This window comes from Porites lutea, chromosome 9, assembly GCF_958299795.1.
Source record: "Porites lutea chromosome 9, jaPorLute2.1, whole genome shotgun sequence".
Lineage (NCBI taxonomy): Eukaryota > Metazoa > Cnidaria > Anthozoa > Scleractinia > Poritidae > Porites > Porites lutea.
This window is the reverse complement of record NC_133209.1, coordinates 3,665,374-3,686,584: the sequence shown is the minus strand read 5'-3', so window position 1 is coordinate 3,686,584 and position 21,211 is coordinate 3,665,374. Positions and strand designations below refer to the sequence as shown.

The window sequence follows — 21,211 nt, the reverse complement described above, 5'->3', positions numbered from 1 at the left end:
ACATGATTAAACACCACACCCTTTGGCACACACGCTACTCCTCCTCTTTCCCCCACACCCATCCTTGCCAAAGCAAGTCCCATTCTGGCTAAGGCGAGAAAGATTTGCGCAAGCACGAGATATGACCCTCTATTGAGCATTGTTGAGGTCCGCGGTCTTAAAGGAAAGAAAAGTTCTAACATGTTTCCCGCCAGTGCCTGAGATGAGCTATTTTAGCAGGAAATGCATTAGAACTATTCTCCTTTCCCTCTTGCCGGTTGAGCAATCCATTATTTTTTTTTAAACAAAACCGTACTTAATGGTGATCGGAGCATGCAGTTTGAGCAAGGTGAAAACTAAAATGCCTTTCTTGCATCCCATAAGCCCAAAGACTAAACTACAAAAAAACGAAAAGAATAACTTATAGGAAAGAGAAAGAAGTAACGTTTATCAAAATCCAGCTACATAATTATTCAGTTTTAACTTATAAATTTTACACGAACATTCATGAACGGGTGGTGAATACGATGCAGCTCGGTCTCAAATACATCCACCCATCGACCCATTTCTAAAAAGACTACAAAGCAAACAAGTAAAAACTGTTTTATTAATTTTAATCTTGTAGGACCAAGCAAAGCTCCTCCTCCTCCTACAACTGGTGAGTGAGTTTTCTAAGGAAGACCCCAACCCTCCATCCTCATTCTACGAGATAATCAAAGCTGGTTTTCCAACTGGGAGCATCCGTTTATTGATAAACCAGTGGTCATAAATTAAATGTGCCCGCTGTACTAAACGCACTGCTATTAAGCCTGTGTTAGAATATTATATCCCAGCAACAAGCAGCACATTCAAGCAAGATCTCCCTTAATTCATTACGTTCTCGAGTACGCTGCCAACACAAAATAGAGAAGTGAAAGGGAGGCTTTGATAACCATTTTCATATCTGCACCTTTCATCACTAAAACAGGGAGTATTCTTCTGGGTGTTTTGTCTCTAATAGTTTTTTTGTTTGGTCCTTTTCTGATCAAATCTTTCCCAGGGGCGGAGGGAAAGAAGGCTGCCGAACATTTGTCTTTAACGTTCTTTTTACTCTTTTTTTTTAGCTATCTGTCAAGACACTGCCTCCTCTTGCGCTTGGTTAAGGTCTTTCTGGTGTTCTTTCGATCCACGCTCCTGCCGGAGGACCTGCAATAGATGTCCTGCATAAAGTCACAGCAATGATCGAGATACGCAGTTTCAGAGGCTCATGCTCATTCTAAGTTTCTACCTAAACATAGTTTTAATACTCTCTTAAAATACACCGTGCTTAAACCACTTTAATTAAATTTAACTTGTTATCGAATGTTTTTGTCATCAAGAAAATTGCATCTCAAGTTGTGTTGAAAAGGCTGAAGTTACTTTGAGCTCCTGTTTTGTATTTTGTTGAACTTCATGTGTTAACATGCTCAGTACGTAGAATCAATTTTGCGCAGTGCCGAAGATCATTACTTTTTCAGGAAGCTAAGAGTAACCTCGGTAAAAACTGAAATAAACGGTTTAATTTTTGATGAGACTGATCAAAGTTGCATTTCTCTTGCTGCCGTTGAGGGGTTGTTCCTGCCATGCGGGACATTGTCATGTGTATAATTTCTTAAGACATGAAAGCGAGCAAAGAAGCCACCCTTCTCCCCCTCCCCGTTTTGTTCCACTTTACTGTTCTGAATGGCGAGGGTACCCTGACCTCCTTTGCTGGGATTATCTTCTCGTGTATCTGAATTTTCCTAGTTTCAAGCGCTTTATACGCTTGACTAAATTAAATAAACGGCCACACTCCTATCCCAAATGGAAACTGTCATTGATTATTTTGTATCCCAGCAAACAGAATTCACCCAAAGTATCACTCGGCCAACATTAATATCTGACTTAATAATTATAATGTAAAGAAACATGAAGCATAGATCTCATTAAATACTGCGAGTGGGTAGTCACGCAACGCGTGACATCCAAAAAACGGCTGCGAGGGAGACTACCGAGTGGGCGGAATAGACCCTGTTAGCTTGTACGTGTTGAAACCACGTGATGTTACATTAGAGAACACAGGCGTCCCAAACTCAATATGTGAGCATATGCTAAGGCTCAATAAATCTGCTAATATTACGTAACGTAGCATTTCATAGGTCTCTAGGGGAAAAGTAAATACTTGCATCACCTTGCGTACCTGAAAATGATGATACGGAGGGAAAAGAGAAAGAAGAGAGAAGGCAGAAAGGGAGAAAAACCTTAGCTATGAGGATGCGGAGTGGGAGAAACTTCTTCATGAGGATCTGCTTTAAAAGCAAAGAGTCTGACATCTGAAAAGAAATTGCCTAAAAAAGACTAGTCTGCTACACAGCCGTTTTAAGTGTCGTCACGCAACGCTCCTGCGTGACGACACTAAAAACGGCTGTGTAGCAGACTAAAAAAAGACAAGCTAAACTTAGTGTCAGTTCACATTCAGCTGTCAGCAGCCATACAAAGTGTCTCCACAAGAAAAGATCAAGATGCAAGTAACTCTGAAGCAAACAGCAGCTCAGAAGCAAGCGAAGAGAGTAGTGAGGACTATGTTGTGCAGGAAGTTGAGAGTGATTCCTCCGAAAATGATGAATAAAGATGATGATGATGACAATTTACCCTCGCAAAACTGGCATCCAACAGTTGGAATGACGGTGATAGCAATGTACCATTGCCAAACACAGTTGTTAATTAGTAATAGTTGGCACAACTGAAACAGCTTCTCCCTCTCTGTATATCGTCGGTCAATAGTGTTCTTAGTCGCTGTGTAGCTCTTTGAAATATACCAATTCATACTTCATAATGAAGATTTTCACACATATTCCATACAATGGGTGACAGTAAAAACAGGAAACACAAGGTTCCACATACACTGTTTCGGTTCGATTTACACAGCTTTGATCTGAAAACATTCCCAGTTTCGAGAATAGTTTATTCTAAACCATAAGAAAAGATTTCATTAGAAGCTGGGATTTTTCGCTATTTCTCTTTCACTTCTTATATACGGTTCGTTTTATTTGCCCGAAAGTAAACCTTAGAAATTAACAGGTTTGATCAATTCACGCTCGCGCCTTCTAGCCTTTTTACAAACTTTATTCCGGGAAGGACGTCTGTGAGTAGGGAATAAGTCAGCACAGAATTTGGTTGTCGGCCAATTTCTGTAATCGTCCATCGTTCTGCCAGTGATAATCTAGCCGTTGATTCACTCGTCTTGCTTGTTTGGGATTTAGTCTTATTCCCCTAAAGACAGAGAACGAGTGTCAGCCTAATTTTTCCAATCAAAGATTTGTGAACTCGTGTCTGGCAAACAAGTGTTTATATAAACACAGTTATCAGCTGCATCTACGTCGCTGTCTATCAGTGGCTATGAAACCTCACCTATTTTCTGGTTTGATAATTGGACAGTAACACTATAATCAGACTATTGTCCTGCTTGCTAAACTGAAACTAGCCCAAGATGTATTTTTACCCAAAGAAGGACATGATCAAATCTTACTATCAATATCACTATTAGTTTAGGATATATAATTGCCTTCACACTATAGGTGTCTTAAGTGTCTTAAAACGTATAGTTATTGAGGTGAAGGAGACTCAGCTAAAGGTGCAAAAGACACAACATCTACTGGTTTGTCGTTCTTTTTTTGGCGAGAACTGTATATAGCAATTCGCATAATCCTGATGGTAAGGTCTTCTTCTACTGAGTGAAAGAAACACCTACTAGAAAAAGGAAATGTTAAGATTCTAAGGGCAGCTTCCCAAATCTACCATGACCTAATTAACCGGCAGCGTCGGAGTTGAACCTGGAATTCTCATACTATCCCCAGTTGTGACTGCTAGAATGGGGCTGCAACGGTCTAAAAAATGTCAGAAAGGGATTGAGAGATGTGAAAGATGGAGGAATTATTGCTAAAAAAGCAGGCTTATTGTGGGGGCTGAGCATGATGAAATCTACACTGCAGGTCAGACTAAATAAGTGACCTTTGACCGTCGGATTGAGGTCCCATCCCCAAGCTTTTTTTTTTTTTTTAATAAAAAATGAAGAAAAAAAATGTTTTGCAGATTGGCTAATTGAGCTTGCAAAACGCGGCTTCGGCATGTCCACGGATGCCTTCCTTAAATCAGTGAAAAAGTTCCTAGACAAGGAAGTAAGAATTATACCATTTAACAGCCGCTCACGTTCCTCACATACCCCGGTCACTTGCTATGTTTTATTTCACGATGATAAGCTATAAGCTAATCGATTGCCAGACTACTTTGCAAGTGCGAGAGAAGCTTATAAGTCGCTTGCCTGTCGAAATTTGTGTACAATTACATTGTTCTTGTTGTGTCCGGATACCGGGCAACATAAGAACTCTACAAAAATATTAATTTCATCATATTAAGGACTGAATAGATTTTCTCTGGGCCAATTTTCACAGCTCTTGTGGCTAACAAAGTAAAGTTATTGCAATGTTAAACTGTAGTGTCCGGATACTGGGCAACATACTGTACGTACAGGTAGTTCTTATTCTATTTTTCAAACAGAATGATTTTTAGGGAGATTAAACTTTTATATACTTTATCATCATCATCATCATCATCATCATCATCATCATCATCATCATCATCATCATTATTGATTATTATATTTATAAACGAGGAGTGTTTTGTCAGATATCTATACATGTTTTGATTGTAATGTTTATGATCCCCTTCTCCTTCATATTTTAAGGTTTCAAAAGTTTATTACCATGTTTTCTTTTCTTTCTTTTTTTTTCCTAGCACGTAGTAACTACAGGATTCTCAATGAGACTGACAGCAAGAACGATTACCAAACTCTAAAGAACGTTGTCCGCAAATGCGATCGCCCCTTGCGAAGGGGCTGGTACAGGTTTATGGGTGCGGCAGGTACAAAAATGCCTTCCCAAGTCGTCCCCATATCACGCTGTAGGACGGATGCAACTGGGTGGCTCAGCGGCAGTCATCCTACAGTGAATCAAGGTGCTGTCCGACGCAGAGCGTGTTTTCATTGGGCTGGACGAGATAGAAGGCGCAGAAAATATGACAGGCCGTGCATGTGGTCTCGTTATATTCGTGTCCTTAACTGTACCACCTTTTTGGTGAACGAACTGATTCCGATAAAAAGATGCCACTTGCGTTACTGTGGTGCAAGCTGAAGCTAATATATATTTTTAATACAAATGTCACACGATTCGGTTTACCTTGCGTGTAACTGGTCATAAGGATGAACGCTGGATGTACTATACAGATTATTCACAAAAGTTGGTATTATACCTCATGCTTCACAACTATTTCAAATAAGGCAGCCCGTAATTAACTCTGGACTCAAAGCCAACCCAGTGTGAATTTTTCTTACGACAGCCTCATTTAAAACCGCGCCGCGCTTTCTCTTTCGTGTTACGTAGTTTCCTGATGAAATATTGCCGACATTTATATTCCGATCGTCTTAATTATTTTTATATGATTATCCTTGGTCCTTGACATTTATTGTAGATAGAAAAATAGCTTGGAGAATGTTCTTATAGGAGGTGCGTATCATATTAAGCTGTTAAGTTAAGAACGATGAAATTTAGACGAGCTATTTTTAGTTCGGCTATGTTTTAAAATGTCTCACAGTAATACTTTCACCACTGATATTGCAAATCCGCAAACAAATACCCGGGGGCACTCCCTATGACGATCTATCACGGTCTATACGGGTAGGCTCCGCCCAGAAGGGTACGATTTTCAGACTTCACCTACATAAAAGGGTAAGTGGGGTTTCACAAGTAAAAGTGTAAACGGTAAGGGTAACCTGTAATTTGTGTGTAAAATAAAAAGGACTCAAGAGGCGGCTAACAGACGCTTTTTCGAGCGATGAAAAAGTCAAGAAATCTTCTTGCTTAATTAGCAATTTATTCATATCAAAAAGACAAAGCATTCACACCGGAGGGGAGCAGCATTACTGTTCCACAATTGGTCGTCACCTCCTATCTCAGACCGTATTTTCCTTCATCATATTCTTAAAAAAAAGAAGACAGTCTAAGCATCAAGCGCTTGCTTGACAGCCGCTTAATAAAGACAGACAACAATGGGAGAACTCTCGTTGGGACGGTCAAAAGGTGGCCGGCCGCGGCCGCTTAATAGAGAAAGCCGCTTATAGCGATTAAAGTTCCCATTCCTTCCACAAATATTTCGGAATTGTGATTATTGGCCGCTTAGTAGAGGGCGGGCCCTTTATAGGTGGCCATTGCCGCTTAATTATTCAGTAGCGCATACATTGGTCGGTAGGCTAAGCCTAAATTTGTTTTTTACGTTGCCCCATGTGTAACGTGCAATGGCGTTAAATGGGACTGTTTTTAACATATTCGACCCCCCTACTGTATTAAACAACTCTCTGTTTTTTTTTTAAATTTAGTATATAAAAAACTGTAAAACTATATATTGAGATATGCGAAATAAATTGTATTGTGTTGTGTTGTATTGCTTGTGTTCTTATTCCGCCGGCTGTGCGCAGTCAGAAAACTTTTCCCCGATTTGTTCTGACCGATGAACAAGTACACACAATATTTGCGTCGAGCAAATAAGGGTGCATGTGGTGGCAAAATTATGCAGCAAGTCAAACATAGAAATTACTATTTCAGTGCGGCTTGAATTAAAATGAGAAAACGTAACTTATAATCAATGTTTCTTGTTATAACCCGCGATGTCACATTACAAAATCAAAAACAAGAACTGCAGCATACACTAAGGCCTTTAAAATCTTCTTCACGAGTTTTGATTCTCAATACACAAGTATAATGAATTTAGAAAGTGCCAAATTTGATATTCGTGATATTCGGGGTGGGTTTGATACAGGTCAACTATTTGCAAACAACAAAAACAATCTAGGACACAAAAGAAGCGACCATATTTGGACCTTGTCGACGATGAGAACATTTCTGTTCGGTATCATAAAATCATCTACCGACCCGCAACTACGTCAGCCACTGGCTAAGAAAATGGTTGAAGGGAATACCGGTGCAATAGGAGAGCGGTTTACTTTATTTTGCAGTTGCACTATAAAAAGCCTATTACGCATATCCTACCCCCTACCTCTCTAGCTTTAAAGCATATACTGACACTATTAATATCCAAAGCAAAAATCGATCAATATGCAGACATCTAGCTCAGTATATATAACTTATGGATTATAGCTTTGTTAAGCACACAAAACATACAGGTTGTATAACTATTCAGGTGAACGAGTCTCAGCTTACGGTGCGCAAAACCCAGTATGTATTGAGGCCTACTCTGGGACCTAAAGTCGCCTAAAGTCGCCTAAAGTCGCCTTAAGTCGCCTTAAGTCGCCTAAAATTGCCTTAAGTCGCCTAAAATCGCCTTAAGTCGCTTAAAGTTGCCTTTAGTTTCCTTAAGTCACTAAATCATTCAAATCTTAACGAGGTTCAAATTGTCTTGTAGCTATTACTTTTTTAGTTTTCTATTTCCAGAATGCATGATTTCTCATAAAGTGTATAATAACCCGTGTTCAATAATATTAGCCACAGACCCACCCCACCCCCCATAAAAAAACTCCCACGGTGACTTAAGACCCATTAATTTCTTCTCCAGCCCTCTAATTTATACATTTAATTACTTTACACAATTTACTACACGTAATAATTAGTCGTAAGCAATACAAGAATAATCATTCCTGTATTGTTTATGCAAAAATGACAACATATAGTACACAACTTTATCCAGTCACTTGTACAGGTATTTTATTAATTTCATCCGGGAGGTTTGTCTCATATTTCTCAGTAAAAATATTGTTTAAAAAGGCATTCAAAGGTTCAAGTTCTAGCTAAACTACATTAATCAGTGTGCAAAGAGAGTAGACAGAGTAGTGTCCAGGCAATAGCCCTGGGGTACTGGATTTTATGATTGGGCTAGTGAACTGCGTTTTTAACTTGCCTGGCTGGCAAGTAAAGTTTTTTAGGGAATTCAGATTACAGAAGAACTGTAATCAGTCCCATTCATAAAAAAAATTGGGGTTAGTCAAAATGGCTTTCAGGCTAGTGTATGCTAGGCAAGCTGTAAAGCCGACTTTCTTTGCACCCTGAACAAAATATAGTTAAAACTCTTTTCTACTGCTTTGTGAGAGTCCAACATTCAAAGACATTTCAAGTAACTAAGATCAATACAGGTAGGTTGAAGGGAGAGAAAAAAACAATTATTGCCGCCACAACATTAATCTAAATTTTCTGGTAGTTAATACAAGTCTAAAGGTCAATCGAAAAAAGTGTCCATGTAAATTACCGATCCAGATTTTAAGAGCAACTAATGATAAGTTTTTTCTCCGGCACACAACCTCTGATCTGTATTTACCGTCGAATTATATCCATCTATCATTGACAGAAACACAATCACTCTTATAAACTTGAACACTTAGCTTAGCTTGTACAGTCGTCTCTTTAGGTCTTCCCTTCCAGACAGAAATTCAAGCTTTGTACATCGAAGGTGCGTAATACTGCTCTTTGTTTATGTTGTCGTGATTGCTCCCTGCCAAACGATTTGATTTAATCGATCATTATTGATAAAGAAAGTAGAAAAGCGAAATAATACTGTTCTTTCCTCTACGTTATGGCCGCCAAGAAAGTAGTGTGTTTTGATCACGTGACTAACTGGTCTGGAGGCGGGGAGAGGGCGGGACCGAGAAACCATGGAAATTAGCTTGCGACTGCAGTGGAATTCTGGGAGAAGCAAAATGGCGGATAGAATGTTGTACCTCGCGTTTTCGTATAAAGATCTCCTTTTAAATGGAAATTTCTGACATAATAATGGAAACGTTTACACTTGGTACTGCCATCGGTTTAAACATGACGCATAATGCTTCCTTTTGTGCTGAGAGCGTAAACGCTGCCGCGTGGAACAGACCGAGAGAGGTTGGTTGAAGCTAAGCTTAGTTGTTTACGTTTCTGCTGGTGCATAAATGCACTCATGAAATCAACCCGACTGGAAAGTTTCCAGAGAGACCATGGATAAGAGAGTACGGTTCACTAGCGAAGCAAGTATTTGGAAGTGTTTTGTTTGACTGAGACAGGAAAGGAGCAATATATATACGGCGAGAACTACAAACTTTTTGTTTTGAATTCAATTTGGAAAAACATCCTCTTAGCCAAGCGTGTGGGGACAAACATTGGCAGAGCAACTGCCAAGACATACAATGGGGATCGTCATTTCCATAATGTGCGATATCGATAAGTGATTTTAGATGTTTTAAATTAATTACTTAAATGTTTGTTGTCAAATTATGAAAAAAAGACACTTCAATATAAAGTTTTTGCTACAAACCAGCTCACAGTATGTTACAGAGATGTATTGAAATACTCTACTTTTATGGTTTTATTTTTTGGAAAAAGAAATGCAGGAACCATTGATTTTTTGTCCCTTATATTATGAAATAATGCATTTAAAGACCAAGAGAAAATTTACCCTTTTGGTTGCTTCTAACTCAGATTTTGTCTCTGCTAATGTAATACTAAACCAACACCCTTGATATTAGCCTGTGCCACAGATGGAACTAAACTCTGGGTTAAGTCCATCTGCAAAACAGTGGCAAAATCCTAGTTCTGGGCCCCCTGTGTGTGTATCAGGATTAGAGAACATGCCAGGACTGGACTGTTAAAAATGCCATTGTCCATTTGCCAATCATGTTGAAGGGGAACTCAAAATGCTGGTAATTCATTTAGTGCATCAGGGCCCAGAACAAGGATATTAGAGCTGCTTCACGAATGTTACTAACCACAGTTAGAATACACCTGCAACACAAGCTACCTTGATATTTAATGTTCAAAATATTAGGTAACTGAGATTGTTGAAAATTTGGAAGACTAATGTAGATGTCTTCAAGACTGAATTAACTTATGCTACAACATTGTGTCCCTAGAGAGGTAGTGTTATCAGATTTTGATTTTGTATATGTTGTAGTTCATTTTTATTTCAGTTAATTTTTATTTTTCCATCGTTTCTGGGTATGGTTATGTATGCTAATGAATTTAAAACAAAGGGAAACCAAAAATTAACTGAAATTAAAAATTAACTGCAACATATTGACACTAACATGTAACTCACCTAAATGTCACCTTTTTCTCCTTAAGTCGCCTAAAGTCGCCTTAAATCGCCTTAAGTCACGCAACATTTTGACCAAATTTTCCTAAAGTCGCCTTAAATCGCCTTAAGTCGCCTAAAATTACGGCGACTTAAGGTCCCAGAGTAGGCCTGTATTGGTTGGTCGTTCTTCTGTTGGTTAGAACTGTGCATAGCAATTCACACAACCCTGATGGTAAGTCTTCTTCTTTCGGGATTCACTACTCATTAATTACTCAAGAGACCCTAATGGCCGAACTCTAAAACACTTCTTTTGTACTTCCATAAGGCACTAAATATTACTAACAATTCTATTGCAACGATGAAACGAGGGGAAAAAGAAAGTAGTACCACAGTCGGGATTAAAGCAGATCTAGTTTCCTTGTCGTTGTTTGATGGCAGACCGAACCAAAAAAACATTCGACACAGTTTGCTTTCACGTGCATATGCGTGCACGCATTTGGCATAATACTCGAATGTAGAAGTACTGTGCCCCAAGCCTGATAATGCGAGTTTGTTCTAAAGAGGTGTTTTTTTGAATTACGACGTTAAAGTAGAGCAATTTGAAATATTAAATTGCGTCCGTTACTCTTAAGAGCCAGTCCAAAATGATTAGTTATTTTCAATAATTTTCTTAATTTCTTAAGTACTTGAGTTTGCCTGGTTTGTTTGTTTGTTTTTAGACAGTAAATCATAAATGCCTCTGAGTTTTGTGATTCGAACCTCTGCTACACAGTTAATTATAGGGAAACGGGTCAGATTTTTCAGAATAAAATAATAGAGCTTTAATGAATAAAACATCCCACGCAGAAATCTGGTAAATGGTTTCGACGATCTCTTTCTAATTTCCTGGCATTTTAATAGATAATCAATGATAATAATCATCCAATTTGTAACGCTTCATCCGCGGAGAATGGAAATAATCCCAAGGAAAGGGGAAACACTTCCTGTTTATAGCCGGTTATGAAAATCGGGGAGGGGGGAGGGGGGGGGGGGGGTCGGACACTGAGTTACTCATGGCGGTATCGCTGTTGAATTCTATTGCTTATATGATTAGCCTAACGTCGTGGGGTTTGAAACCTTAATAACGCCTTTACAGCACAGCAAGTTTGGATAGATTTTGGTGTTGGGAAATTACTTTCTCAAGACTAGCTTTATGTCTTTTATTTTTTTGTCTTGTCTAAAATTTTTTTTGTTAGTATACTTATTTATTTCTTGTAGAAAATCAAGGCATTTATGACCCAAAACTTTTTGAGGGAGACATGATTCTTTCACCAAAGGAACGATACAACGCAGAGCATGGAAGGAATGTTTTCAGCTCCGACCGCAAAAGAGGTGCGAGGAGGTTCCGTCTGTGGCCACGAGGAGAAGTTGTTTACGAAATACAGCCGCAGCTTGGTAAGTTCTCAATCAAAACCAATGGTCATAACTTTATGAACAGTTTCGATTGTGCCAATCAGCTATTTTCATTAGTCGCGCATTCTACTCACATGTCAATCAAGTGACTAACGCAGTTTATTTAATTTTTATTCGTTTGTTTAACTACTCAACGGCCTCTTATCCTGCATAACAGGCGCCTTTTTTTGGGGCGCTCGCTTTTTGAAAACTATAACCCAAGGATTCTGAATGTATCTCCCTCAGGACCACTCCTTAAGTGTCAAAAAATGTTTATTTTAATACCATGCAACTTTTGACTGAAACTTTTTTCTAACGAGTAAAACAAAGGAGTCTTTTATTTCAAGAACCAATGCGCTTCTGGTTGACACATAACATCATAAGGTGATTTCAGCGTGAGTATAACACTTTATAAATTCCCCATTTGCATGATGGCGTCATTTTACTTCTACGACCAGAATCCTTCGGATTTTTCCTTTCTTATGAAAATTATCGCCTTTGTTATTTAAACCTCGCTGGGATTACCAAATTTACACGTGAAAGGAAAAACGAAAAGAATTCTGGTCGTAGTCAGTAGTAAAATGACGCCATCGTGCTAATGGCCTATTGCAATGAACTGTAAGATAATGTAGTAACAAATTGATGTCTGGTTTTATGTATTTGTTTTTAGCCGCAAATTCTGGGGCAATGTCGGCCATAAGAGCAGGCATGGCTGAATGGACCACAAAAACATGCATTCGCTTTAGAAGAAGGACGAATGAGCCATCCTACGTCTTATTCCGAACTGGCAGAGGGTAAGAACTGTTCAAATATTCCTGATTAGTACGAAACTAACTTTTATGCTTATTTATCACGAAAAGCTTGTTGACCAATGAAATAGAAGACACAAATAACTTTAGTAAGAAGTATTTAAGAAGGAAGAAGGAGTCAAGGATGAGAGGACAACAGACGTGCCTTCACAATATATATTAGGGACCTTACGAAACTACGACGGTGACAGCAACGGGAACGTCTAAAAACAATAGGTTTTATGAACAAATTAAACAACAACTCTGCACGCGCATGACACTTTTTTGTACATTTTTTTGCCGTCCCTGCACAACTTCGAGGTGAAATGACCAAATTTTGAGTTGACTTGAGGACGGAAACGGCAAGACGATAAATTCTTACTCTCTCCCCCTCTCTCTCTGAACTCGGACGCGGTTCCTTCTCTTCATTTCTAACCTAAGTTTTTTACTTTCAAGTAACTAGGTGACTTGGTGTAAGGGCGCAAAAGTTTCAAATGACACAAAGTCAAGTTTTCAGCTACATTTTCATTGGTGTCGCCGTTGTCGGATCGTAAGGTCTCTATTAACATGTGAACAGTAAGCTCGGACGTCAGCATACAAAAGCGCCACTGGCAGCAGCTCTCATGCGATCAGTCCATCTATGAGCTTATTGTACCCACCCAACCCATGATGTGACTGATGCGTGAAGGTTTTCCACACCACCGTGGGTCTACGTCCCCTACTCCTTTCGAATAGTGGTGACTGTTGGTTACTTTACTTCCCACGAGAACCAGATAAGTGTAAGTGCTGTGAGACGGGACCTTGACCTACGGTTTTTCGTCCTTTAATATCCAAGAAGACTAGAAAGTCTAACCGTTAGCATAGGTCATTACAGTGGCAGCTCTATATTCTCAGTTATTAAAAGAACCTGAGTGTTGGTCTGGCCTAACCTGCCTTAATTTAAATTTGTTTTTATTATTATTATCTGTAGCAATTAAATTTCATGGAATTTCTCCAACAATCGTGCGTTACGTCACTAACAGTGTCTAAGGTGTCAAATAGGATCTTCTTTTCTAGCTACAACGTGTAGTTTATCTAGTCACTGGCCGCCGGTTGGAGCACCAAAGTCATCTATCTTACAATTAGGCTACACAATACCGGATATAGCTGTTCCGCCGGCACGAAAAGTATAACATACACTGTCATACAGAATTATATTATTTTGTTCAGTCATGAGAAAAGTGATTTTTGCCGGCAGTTCCTGTAAGGGAGAGAAGCTGCGTTACCTCGATTCTAAAAGTAAATCGTCCCATATCCGGTAGCCTTCTGCGTCACTCTTTGTGTCAGTGTAAACAGGCGTCCATACTTATGCCGAATAGCTCTTCAAGTTACCCGCCCACTCGCCCTGCGGCGAAGCAAGCTCTTGTTATTTATTGCCTATTGACTGAATAACGACACATGCATATATCTAGGTGCTCTTCGCAAGTTGGAAGAACTGGAAGGCAGCAACAGATCACTCTAGCGCCGGGATGTTGGTTCAGAGGAATTGTTGCTCACGAAATTGGTAAATGATCACCATCCTCAGTTGTTATAAAAGCATGTTATTCTGCAAGTGGCGACAGTCACTCAAATTTCAAGTCGATTTTAAATATTATACACATTTAGCTTTATTGTGCGATATATCTCGAGATATTTCGGGATATTCTGCATTAGTAAAATCCAACTAGGTCAATTAGTACTAGGCTATATGTTATAGCCCACTAGTAGCAAAAATCGCCGGCTTTGGAAACCAAAACAATGGCTTTAAGTGTAGCTTTAACTAGCTAAAGTTGTGTTGTTTCGATATTTTTGACCAACTAGTTGGATTTTACTAAAACAATTATTCCTCCTGCCCTCATGGCTTCTGAGTTAATAGCCCATGAGGCCGAAATATGGGCTATTGACTCAAAGCCCATTCGGGCTCGAGAAATAATTGTTAATTATTTTACACTTCAAAATGTTTTCTAAATAAGTTTGCCGATATCAGTACAATTCACTTCAACTGTACAGGTATTGTGAGAAAAGGCTGAAAGCATTCGAAAAGCCTTTTCGCGGTGGCTCAAGCGGCTTTTGGCAGAGCTGGAGAAAACTTAGAATTTATTATGACCTGAATGACTGTATCTCCATCTTATTATTTTTTCCCCTTATTTAGGCAGGACTCTTTTTCGTCTCTCTGGTACGATGACCGAAATTTTGTATTGATGCACTAGTGATGTGAGAAACATTGGAAAAAAATCTTAGATTTTATAGAAGCTGCAAGAACTGGATATTGAGACAATTTCCTTTTTTGTATTTTAAGGGTATTTAAACAACCTTCAAAGTCAGATAAGGCACTTCACCCACTTTTGTTAAGGTATTATAATTTATGTTTTTAGGACATGCCCTCGGTTTCTTCCACGAACAGTCTCGTCCTGATAGAGACTCTTTTGTTAGGATATTGACACAGAACATACAACCGGGTAAGAATGTAAATACCATCATTTTTTATTGTTTAGTAATAATATAGATAATTTTTAGCAGAGTAAGAATATGACTATCATATACCATTATACAGTGTACAGGTACCTAGGCATGTCTCAGAAATACGATTATTGTCCGAGATAGAGCGGTTTTCATTTGAGTGTCGAAAAGTAATTGGTTTTGCACTTTCTACACGATGCGATTGGCTTAGAGTGGTTTTCGTTTGAGTGTCGTAAAACCAAAACCAAAGTAATTACTCTGGCCAATCACGTAGGACACAGACAATACATTGAACCAATCAAAACTCGAAGTAATTACATGTGGCTGACGCAAAGCGCGGGAAAATGCATGCGAGCGCGTCACAATTGGCTTTGGTTTTACTTCTGATTGGATGAAAAGGTGGCGCGAATCTTTTAAGCCAATCGCATCGTGTAGAAAGTGCAAAACCAATTACTTTTCGACACTCAAATGAAAACGGCTCTAAAAGATTCGCGCCACCTTTTCATCCAATCAGAAGTAAAACCAAAGCCAATTGTGACGCGCTCGCATGCATTTTCCCGCGCTTTGCGTCAGCCACATGTAATTACTTCGAGTTTTGATTGGTTCAATGTATTGTCTGTGTCCTATGTGATTGGCCAGAGTAATTACTTTGGTTTTGGTTTTACGACACTCAAACGAAAACCACTCTATATATCAATATTGGATTTGTCATTGTGTCACTGAATTTAGCGACATCTTATCTCATGTAAATAACAGCCAATCTCTGAATGGAAAGCGACTTTTGTCATTCGGAGAGCCTTAAAAAATTGGTAGGAGGAGACATAACTAAGATATTATTTTCCATTGAAAGTTTGTTCACTCCAAACCCTAAAACTAGACTTTGTAATATAAGGGTTTTTATTCACTTTTTACAGGTAGGGAGAACAATTTTAACAAATATACCACTGGTATTATTGACTCTCTTGGAAGCCCATACGATTACGGGAGCGTGATGCACTACAGAGCCAACGCTTTTAGTAAAAACGGTCGGCCTACGATACAAGTTCTACAACCCGGGGTATGTTTCCGGCTAACGTACGCAGCCTAAAATATTGAACTCCTTGCAAACACTTGTTAGTTGCTTCATTAAAAAATAGGCTAAAAAACTAAATGCGTGCAAAGATAGAGTGGTTTTCGTTTGAGTGTCGTAAAACCAAAACCAAAGTAATTACTCTGGCCAATCACATAGGACACAGACAATACATTGAACCAATCAAAACTCGAAGTAATTACATGTGGCTGACGCAAAGCGCGGGAAAATGCACGCGAGCGCGTCACAATTGGCTTTGGTTTTACTTCTGATTGGATGAAAAGGTGGCGCGAATCTTTTAAGCCAATCGCATCGTGTAGAAAGTGCAAAACCAATTGCTTTTCGACACTTAAATGAAAACCGCTCTATATGAGAATACAAACGTTTCTATCTACACAAGTATAAATGACGTCATGAATGCACTGACCAATGTATGTGAATGAAAGGCAGTCTTATGATAAATTAATCATGAAGGCTTAGAATGGATTATACTGCTACCCTAAGAGATGAGGATTCGTCGTCATACTTTTATTATTCGTCAGTAAAAAAGGTAACACTCGCAAAAGGAAACCACCACTAACAATCACTATAAAGCCGGGTACGTTGTTAAGATATAAAATCATATATTAAATCTGAAAGCACCGCACCCAGACGCGGACGCGTGCTGCCGACTATCTTTAAATTGACAGGAAATAAGGGACTAGCTGTAATATGGTCGGTTCTAAGACCGATGGTGAACTTCTGGTTTCAACGTTGATTAGCGGCCTAATTATTTCTTCTTTTTTTAAGCAAACGATTGGCCAAAGAAATGGTTTAAGTCCAATAGATGCGAGTCAAGCAAACAAATTATACCAATCATTGTGCGCAGGTACGTTTACTTAATACATTTTTTGAGTTGGTTCCGGGCCTACAAAATAAGGTCTGCACACTGATATTTTTTAATACTTGAAACAAATTTGGACAGGCTGAAATAAAAGCAGAAAGAAAGCAATGACCGTGAGAGACATTGAGTGAAGAATTGTTGTCTTTAAGAGGTCAACATTCAGCGGCACCCAACGAGAATAGAGTTCAAAACCACTTAAACATAGCATTGATGAACGTTTTTTAGTATTGAAACCGGGTAGGTATAGGCATATTTTCATCTCCTAAAAATTTTTCATCTGTTCGGATTTTCTAGCTGATAGTCTAGTGATCCGAAAATTATAAGGATCAAAGTTACCTTTTTCGAAAATTTGAGCCAGAAAAAAGTTTCCCGAAAATTCTAGGTGACCTTTTTAGGGTAAAAATCCGTTAAAAATAGGCAATTATACCATTTTTTGTCTGTTCGAAAATCCTAGGAGAGGCAGGCAAGCAAGAAATTTTACAACAAATGTTCCGAAAATTCTAGATCTCAAATCGTCTTCCGAAGAGATATTTTCCGAAAATTGACGTTGGGTGCCCCTGACCATTCTGACACCATGTAGTGTGAAACAATGCATGGCGGTAACAAAGGTTAAAATAATCTTTTGTACTGTTAAAATTACAAACCTGTCAACTAGGCACTTTTTCACATTAAATTTGGTGAACAGGACAGCAACCGGTAACAAGTAATTTTTTTTAGTTTAACAGAAAAGATATAGCGTATTCTAATAACATTAACGTTTCTAACGCTACGATCTGCTGGCTTCCTGTTCATTTTCTGTTGTCTATTACAAAATTGAAACAATGAAGGTAATTAAAAGGGATTATTATTACGTTTATTAAAATGAACTTTGTTTTTTCAGCGCCAATCGCGACAGCTACTCCAGTCCCAACAGCTACTCCCCCAGGTATGCGTTTATTCTATTTCCAAAGAATTGTCAGAATCAGTTCGATCTCCACGGGGTTCGTGGGCTATTTCTAGAAAGATGTATAGAAATTGAACCAAAGCCGAGATCCGACGAAAGCGTGTCCGATTTGCAAAACAAATTAGGAAAGAAATGAAAAAATGTTTTAAAAAGTATTTCTCCTTGAGCAACTCGCATTGCATGTCAAGGCTGTATGACATCTTACACCATGAGAACTTCTAATCTATGAGAATTTCTTGCTCGGTACATAATAAAGTTATGAATCAAATGCAAATGTACAAACTATTATACAAAACTAGGCAATGATAGCTCCTTATGGAAAGTTGATCGGGTATTAAGACCTGTACGACAAAAAATTTTTAATATTACTGTGTATGAAGAAATTGTAGTCTATTATCAGTCTGTTATCTACCATAATGTTTCAATTAAATCACTTAACAGATATCAATGAGTGCCTCTCTTCACCCTGCCACCCTAATGCCGTTTGTCAGAATACCATTGGCTCCTTTACTTGCACCTGTAGATCCGGATTTACTGGAAATGGAAGATTTTGCAGAGGTGACATATGATATATCGATACGTGTTTTACATATTTTTATGCGATTATGATTGACTGATGGGAATTCTTAGTACAATTTCAGTGAAATTTTAACATGAAAATACAGTGGACAATTTTCTGAGTTGCGATATTTTAACAATTACATATAACTAATGGATCGGTCTGGTATTTTGGTGTGACTTTTTATGTGACATTTATTTTTCATCGCTTAATGAACCTAAAATTTTCACCCCTTCGCTGATAAATGTTTAGGTAAACAAATTCCGACAACTTAATCTTTTATCTTATATCCCATTTAAGGTGGCACGAAACAGTTTATATGTGCGATGGATATATTTTTTGATCGCGTTTTTCAGCACGAACGATTTAACCGATTTCTATGACTTTTGGCTGCCTTAATAAGGAATGGTCATACTTTAAGAAAATGTTAATATCTATTTTCTCGTAGGCATCAAAGTGTTTGAGTCATCGGCATAAATAAATTCGACGAAAGCGTGTCCGATTTGCAAACTAAATTAGGAAAGAAATGAAAAAATGTTTTAAAAAGTATTTCTCCTTGAGCAACTCGCATTGCACGTCAAGGCTGTATGACATCCTACACCATGAGAACTTCTAATCTATGAAAATTTCTTGCTCGGTATATAATAATAAAGTTGTGAATCAAATGCAAATGTCCAAACTATTACAAAACTAGGCAATGATAGCTCCTTATGGAAAAGTGATCGGGTATTAAGACCTGTACGACGCAAAATTATGAATATTACTGTGTATGAAGAAATCGTAGTCTATTATCTACCATAATGTTTGAATTAAATCACTTAACAGATACCAATGAGTGCCTCTCTTCACCCTGCCACTCTAATGCCGTTTGTCAGAATACCATTGGCTCCTTTACTTGCACCTGTAGATCCGGATTTACTGGAAATGGAAGATTTTGCAGAGGTGACGTATGATATATCGATAGGTGTTTTACATATCTATTTTACATATAATAGGTTCGGGCCACCTTAATTAATTCAAAACGCTAAGTGTTTAATCTATTGTTTTAGTTGCAGCATGTCGGGATTCCAGTTTCTGCAGATTGTTTTCAGTGTCTCTACGAAACTGCCGTACTCGCTGGTGGGTGAGATCATTGTGCAAGAGGACCTGTAACACGTGCTGAAGACCCCTTTCCCAAGGCCCACTTGTCGAAACTGACACCGACGTGGTGCATGCAGTGTCTGAATAAAAAACAATAAAAGCCTCCTTCATTTTTTTTTTTAATATTGCCAATTACTGGCTTCCTTATGCCCATGGAACTTAAGTTAGCAAAGAAATTATTTGTAAATGACAACTTCACAGCTTCTTGAACGTCCGACAAAAATATAAGCAACATTAGTTGTGTCTGTATGCAGCATATATTTATTTTCTATCAGAGCTTTGGACTGACTAAAAATACACATTTGAACAAGACAACGGCAAGGCAGATTCAACATAATATAATCACACTTTTTAGGTCATGATAAACAAGCAAGACACATAATAATAAAGGATAGACATAAATAAACGTTCTTTCAGTTCTTTCACTGTTCTTTGTTTCTGTTTAATTTGAAACATGGATCCGCGTGCATTCATCCGTCCGTCCAGTCCGTCCTTCAGTCTGTCCGTGTCTGTCCGTAAATCCGTTTTTAACACCCAATTTTATTTTCTAAAAAGACATAAGTCAAGTCCATGTACTCCGTCCATATATGTCATCTGTCCGTTCGTCCGTCCAGACTGTTAAGAGAAAAAAAGGTTTAAAGGTTTATAGTGGAAAGTGCACTTAGCTTATCCAGCTAGTTTACAGGCACTCCACTCAAATATTTCGAAACAGGTAATTCAAATACAACATAACAGGATTAAAAACCCTACCTGGCAGGAGGCAACCAGTTGGCTATTTACAAGCGTGGCCGAGGAATGAACTCGGGACGACCGAGAACAAATCCAGCAAGTAGCCAGAGCGGGACTCGAACCCGGGACCGCCGGATTGCGAGTCCCACGCGCTGTAATAACACCAAAGAAAATCTCTTAGTTATGGGAGCCCGAGAAAATGAATGTCAAATTTCACAAAATTACATCTTAGACACGAGATTTTCAGAATTTTAACGGTGTTCAATTCTTTGGTGAATTTCTTTGGTGTTATTACAGATGACTAAATAAATCTTCAGGCCTTGAGAAATGTAAAAATCCCGGCTAAAAAAAGAACAAAAGAAGTTTGACTGTGGTGGCGACAAATGAAAGCCTCCTATAATAAGTCCTCTTAACCAATAAAAGGAACAAACTGACATCGCCACAAAAGTTTATGTTTTTAAAATTCTTTCGCTTCCGCATTTCGTGGAGAATATTGGCTGTTGGCACATTGAATCCTTTCTGAAATACAATATACTTATTCGGGAATTCTTGTTTTGCTTTGGTACGGCATTTGGGGATATAGTCAATTTTCAGTGGACAAAAACCTTGTACCAGAATAATTTAAAGCATATTGCACTCTTTTTTTACGTTTTTCAAGGGCTAAAGATGTAATTAGTTATCTGTAATAACACCAAAGAAAATTTCATCGGGAGCCCGAGAAAATGAAAGTCAAATTTCACAAAATTACATCTTACACACGAGATTTTCAGAATTTTAACAGTGTTCAATTCTTGTGAAATTTGACATTCATTTTCTTGGACTCCCATGAGAAATTTTCTTTGGTGTTATTACTGATGACTAATTACATCTTTTGGCCTTGAAAAATGTAAAGCCCAGCTAAAAAAAGAACAAAAGAAGTTTGACTGTGGTGGAGACAAATGAAAGCCTCCTATAATATATAAGCCGTCCTCTTAACCAATGAAAGGAACAAACTGACATCGCCACAAAAGTTTAAGTTCAATATTCTTTCTCTTCCGCATTTTGGAGAATATTGGCTGTTGGCACATTGAATCCTTTCTGAAATACAATATACTTATTCAGGTATTCTTGT

General features: G+C 38.4%; 3 protein-coding genes across 3 annotated transcripts in view; all 3 read left to right on the top strand.

Annotated features, from left to right (window-relative positions):
- LOC140947306 (blastula protease 10-like) overlaps nucleotides 1-1,531 on the top strand; it is a 31,000-nt gene extending 29,469 nt beyond the window's left edge. The window contains exons 10-11 of the mRNA XM_073396367.1: nucleotides 619-637; nucleotides 1,083-1,531. Of these exons, the coding sequence (XP_073252468.1) occupies nucleotides 619-637; nucleotides 1,083-1,186 (123 nt within the window). The 3' untranslated portion in view covers nucleotides 1,187-1,531. The remainder of the gene's footprint in view (nucleotides 1-618; nucleotides 638-1,082) is intronic.
- A 967-nt stretch (nucleotides 1,532-2,498) lies between these two features.
- The window catches only part of LOC140948159 (nematocyst expressed protein 6-like), a 40,408-nt gene continuing 21,695 nt past the window's right edge, over nucleotides 2,499-21,211 (top strand). Inside the window, exons 1-3 of the mRNA XM_073397382.1 lie at nucleotides 2,499-2,703; nucleotides 4,771-4,896; nucleotides 10,235-10,312. Coding sequence (XP_073253483.1) covers nucleotides 2,499-2,703; nucleotides 4,771-4,896; nucleotides 10,235-10,312 — 409 coding nt within the window. The remainder of the gene's footprint in view (nucleotides 2,704-4,770; nucleotides 4,897-10,234; nucleotides 10,313-21,211) is intronic.
- On the top strand, nucleotides 12,186-19,735 carry LOC140947307 (high choriolytic enzyme 1-like). Its single transcript, XM_073396370.1, has 9 exons — nucleotides 12,186-12,305; nucleotides 13,751-13,842; nucleotides 14,693-14,776; nucleotides 15,692-15,834; nucleotides 16,636-16,714; nucleotides 17,610-17,654; nucleotides 18,114-18,230; nucleotides 19,057-19,173; nucleotides 19,281-19,735. The coding sequence occupies exons 1-9, from the start codon at nucleotides 12,199-12,201 to the stop codon at nucleotides 19,391-19,393; spliced, it is 897 nt and encodes a 298-aa protein (XP_073252471.1). The 5' UTR covers nucleotides 12,186-12,198; the 3' UTR covers nucleotides 19,394-19,735.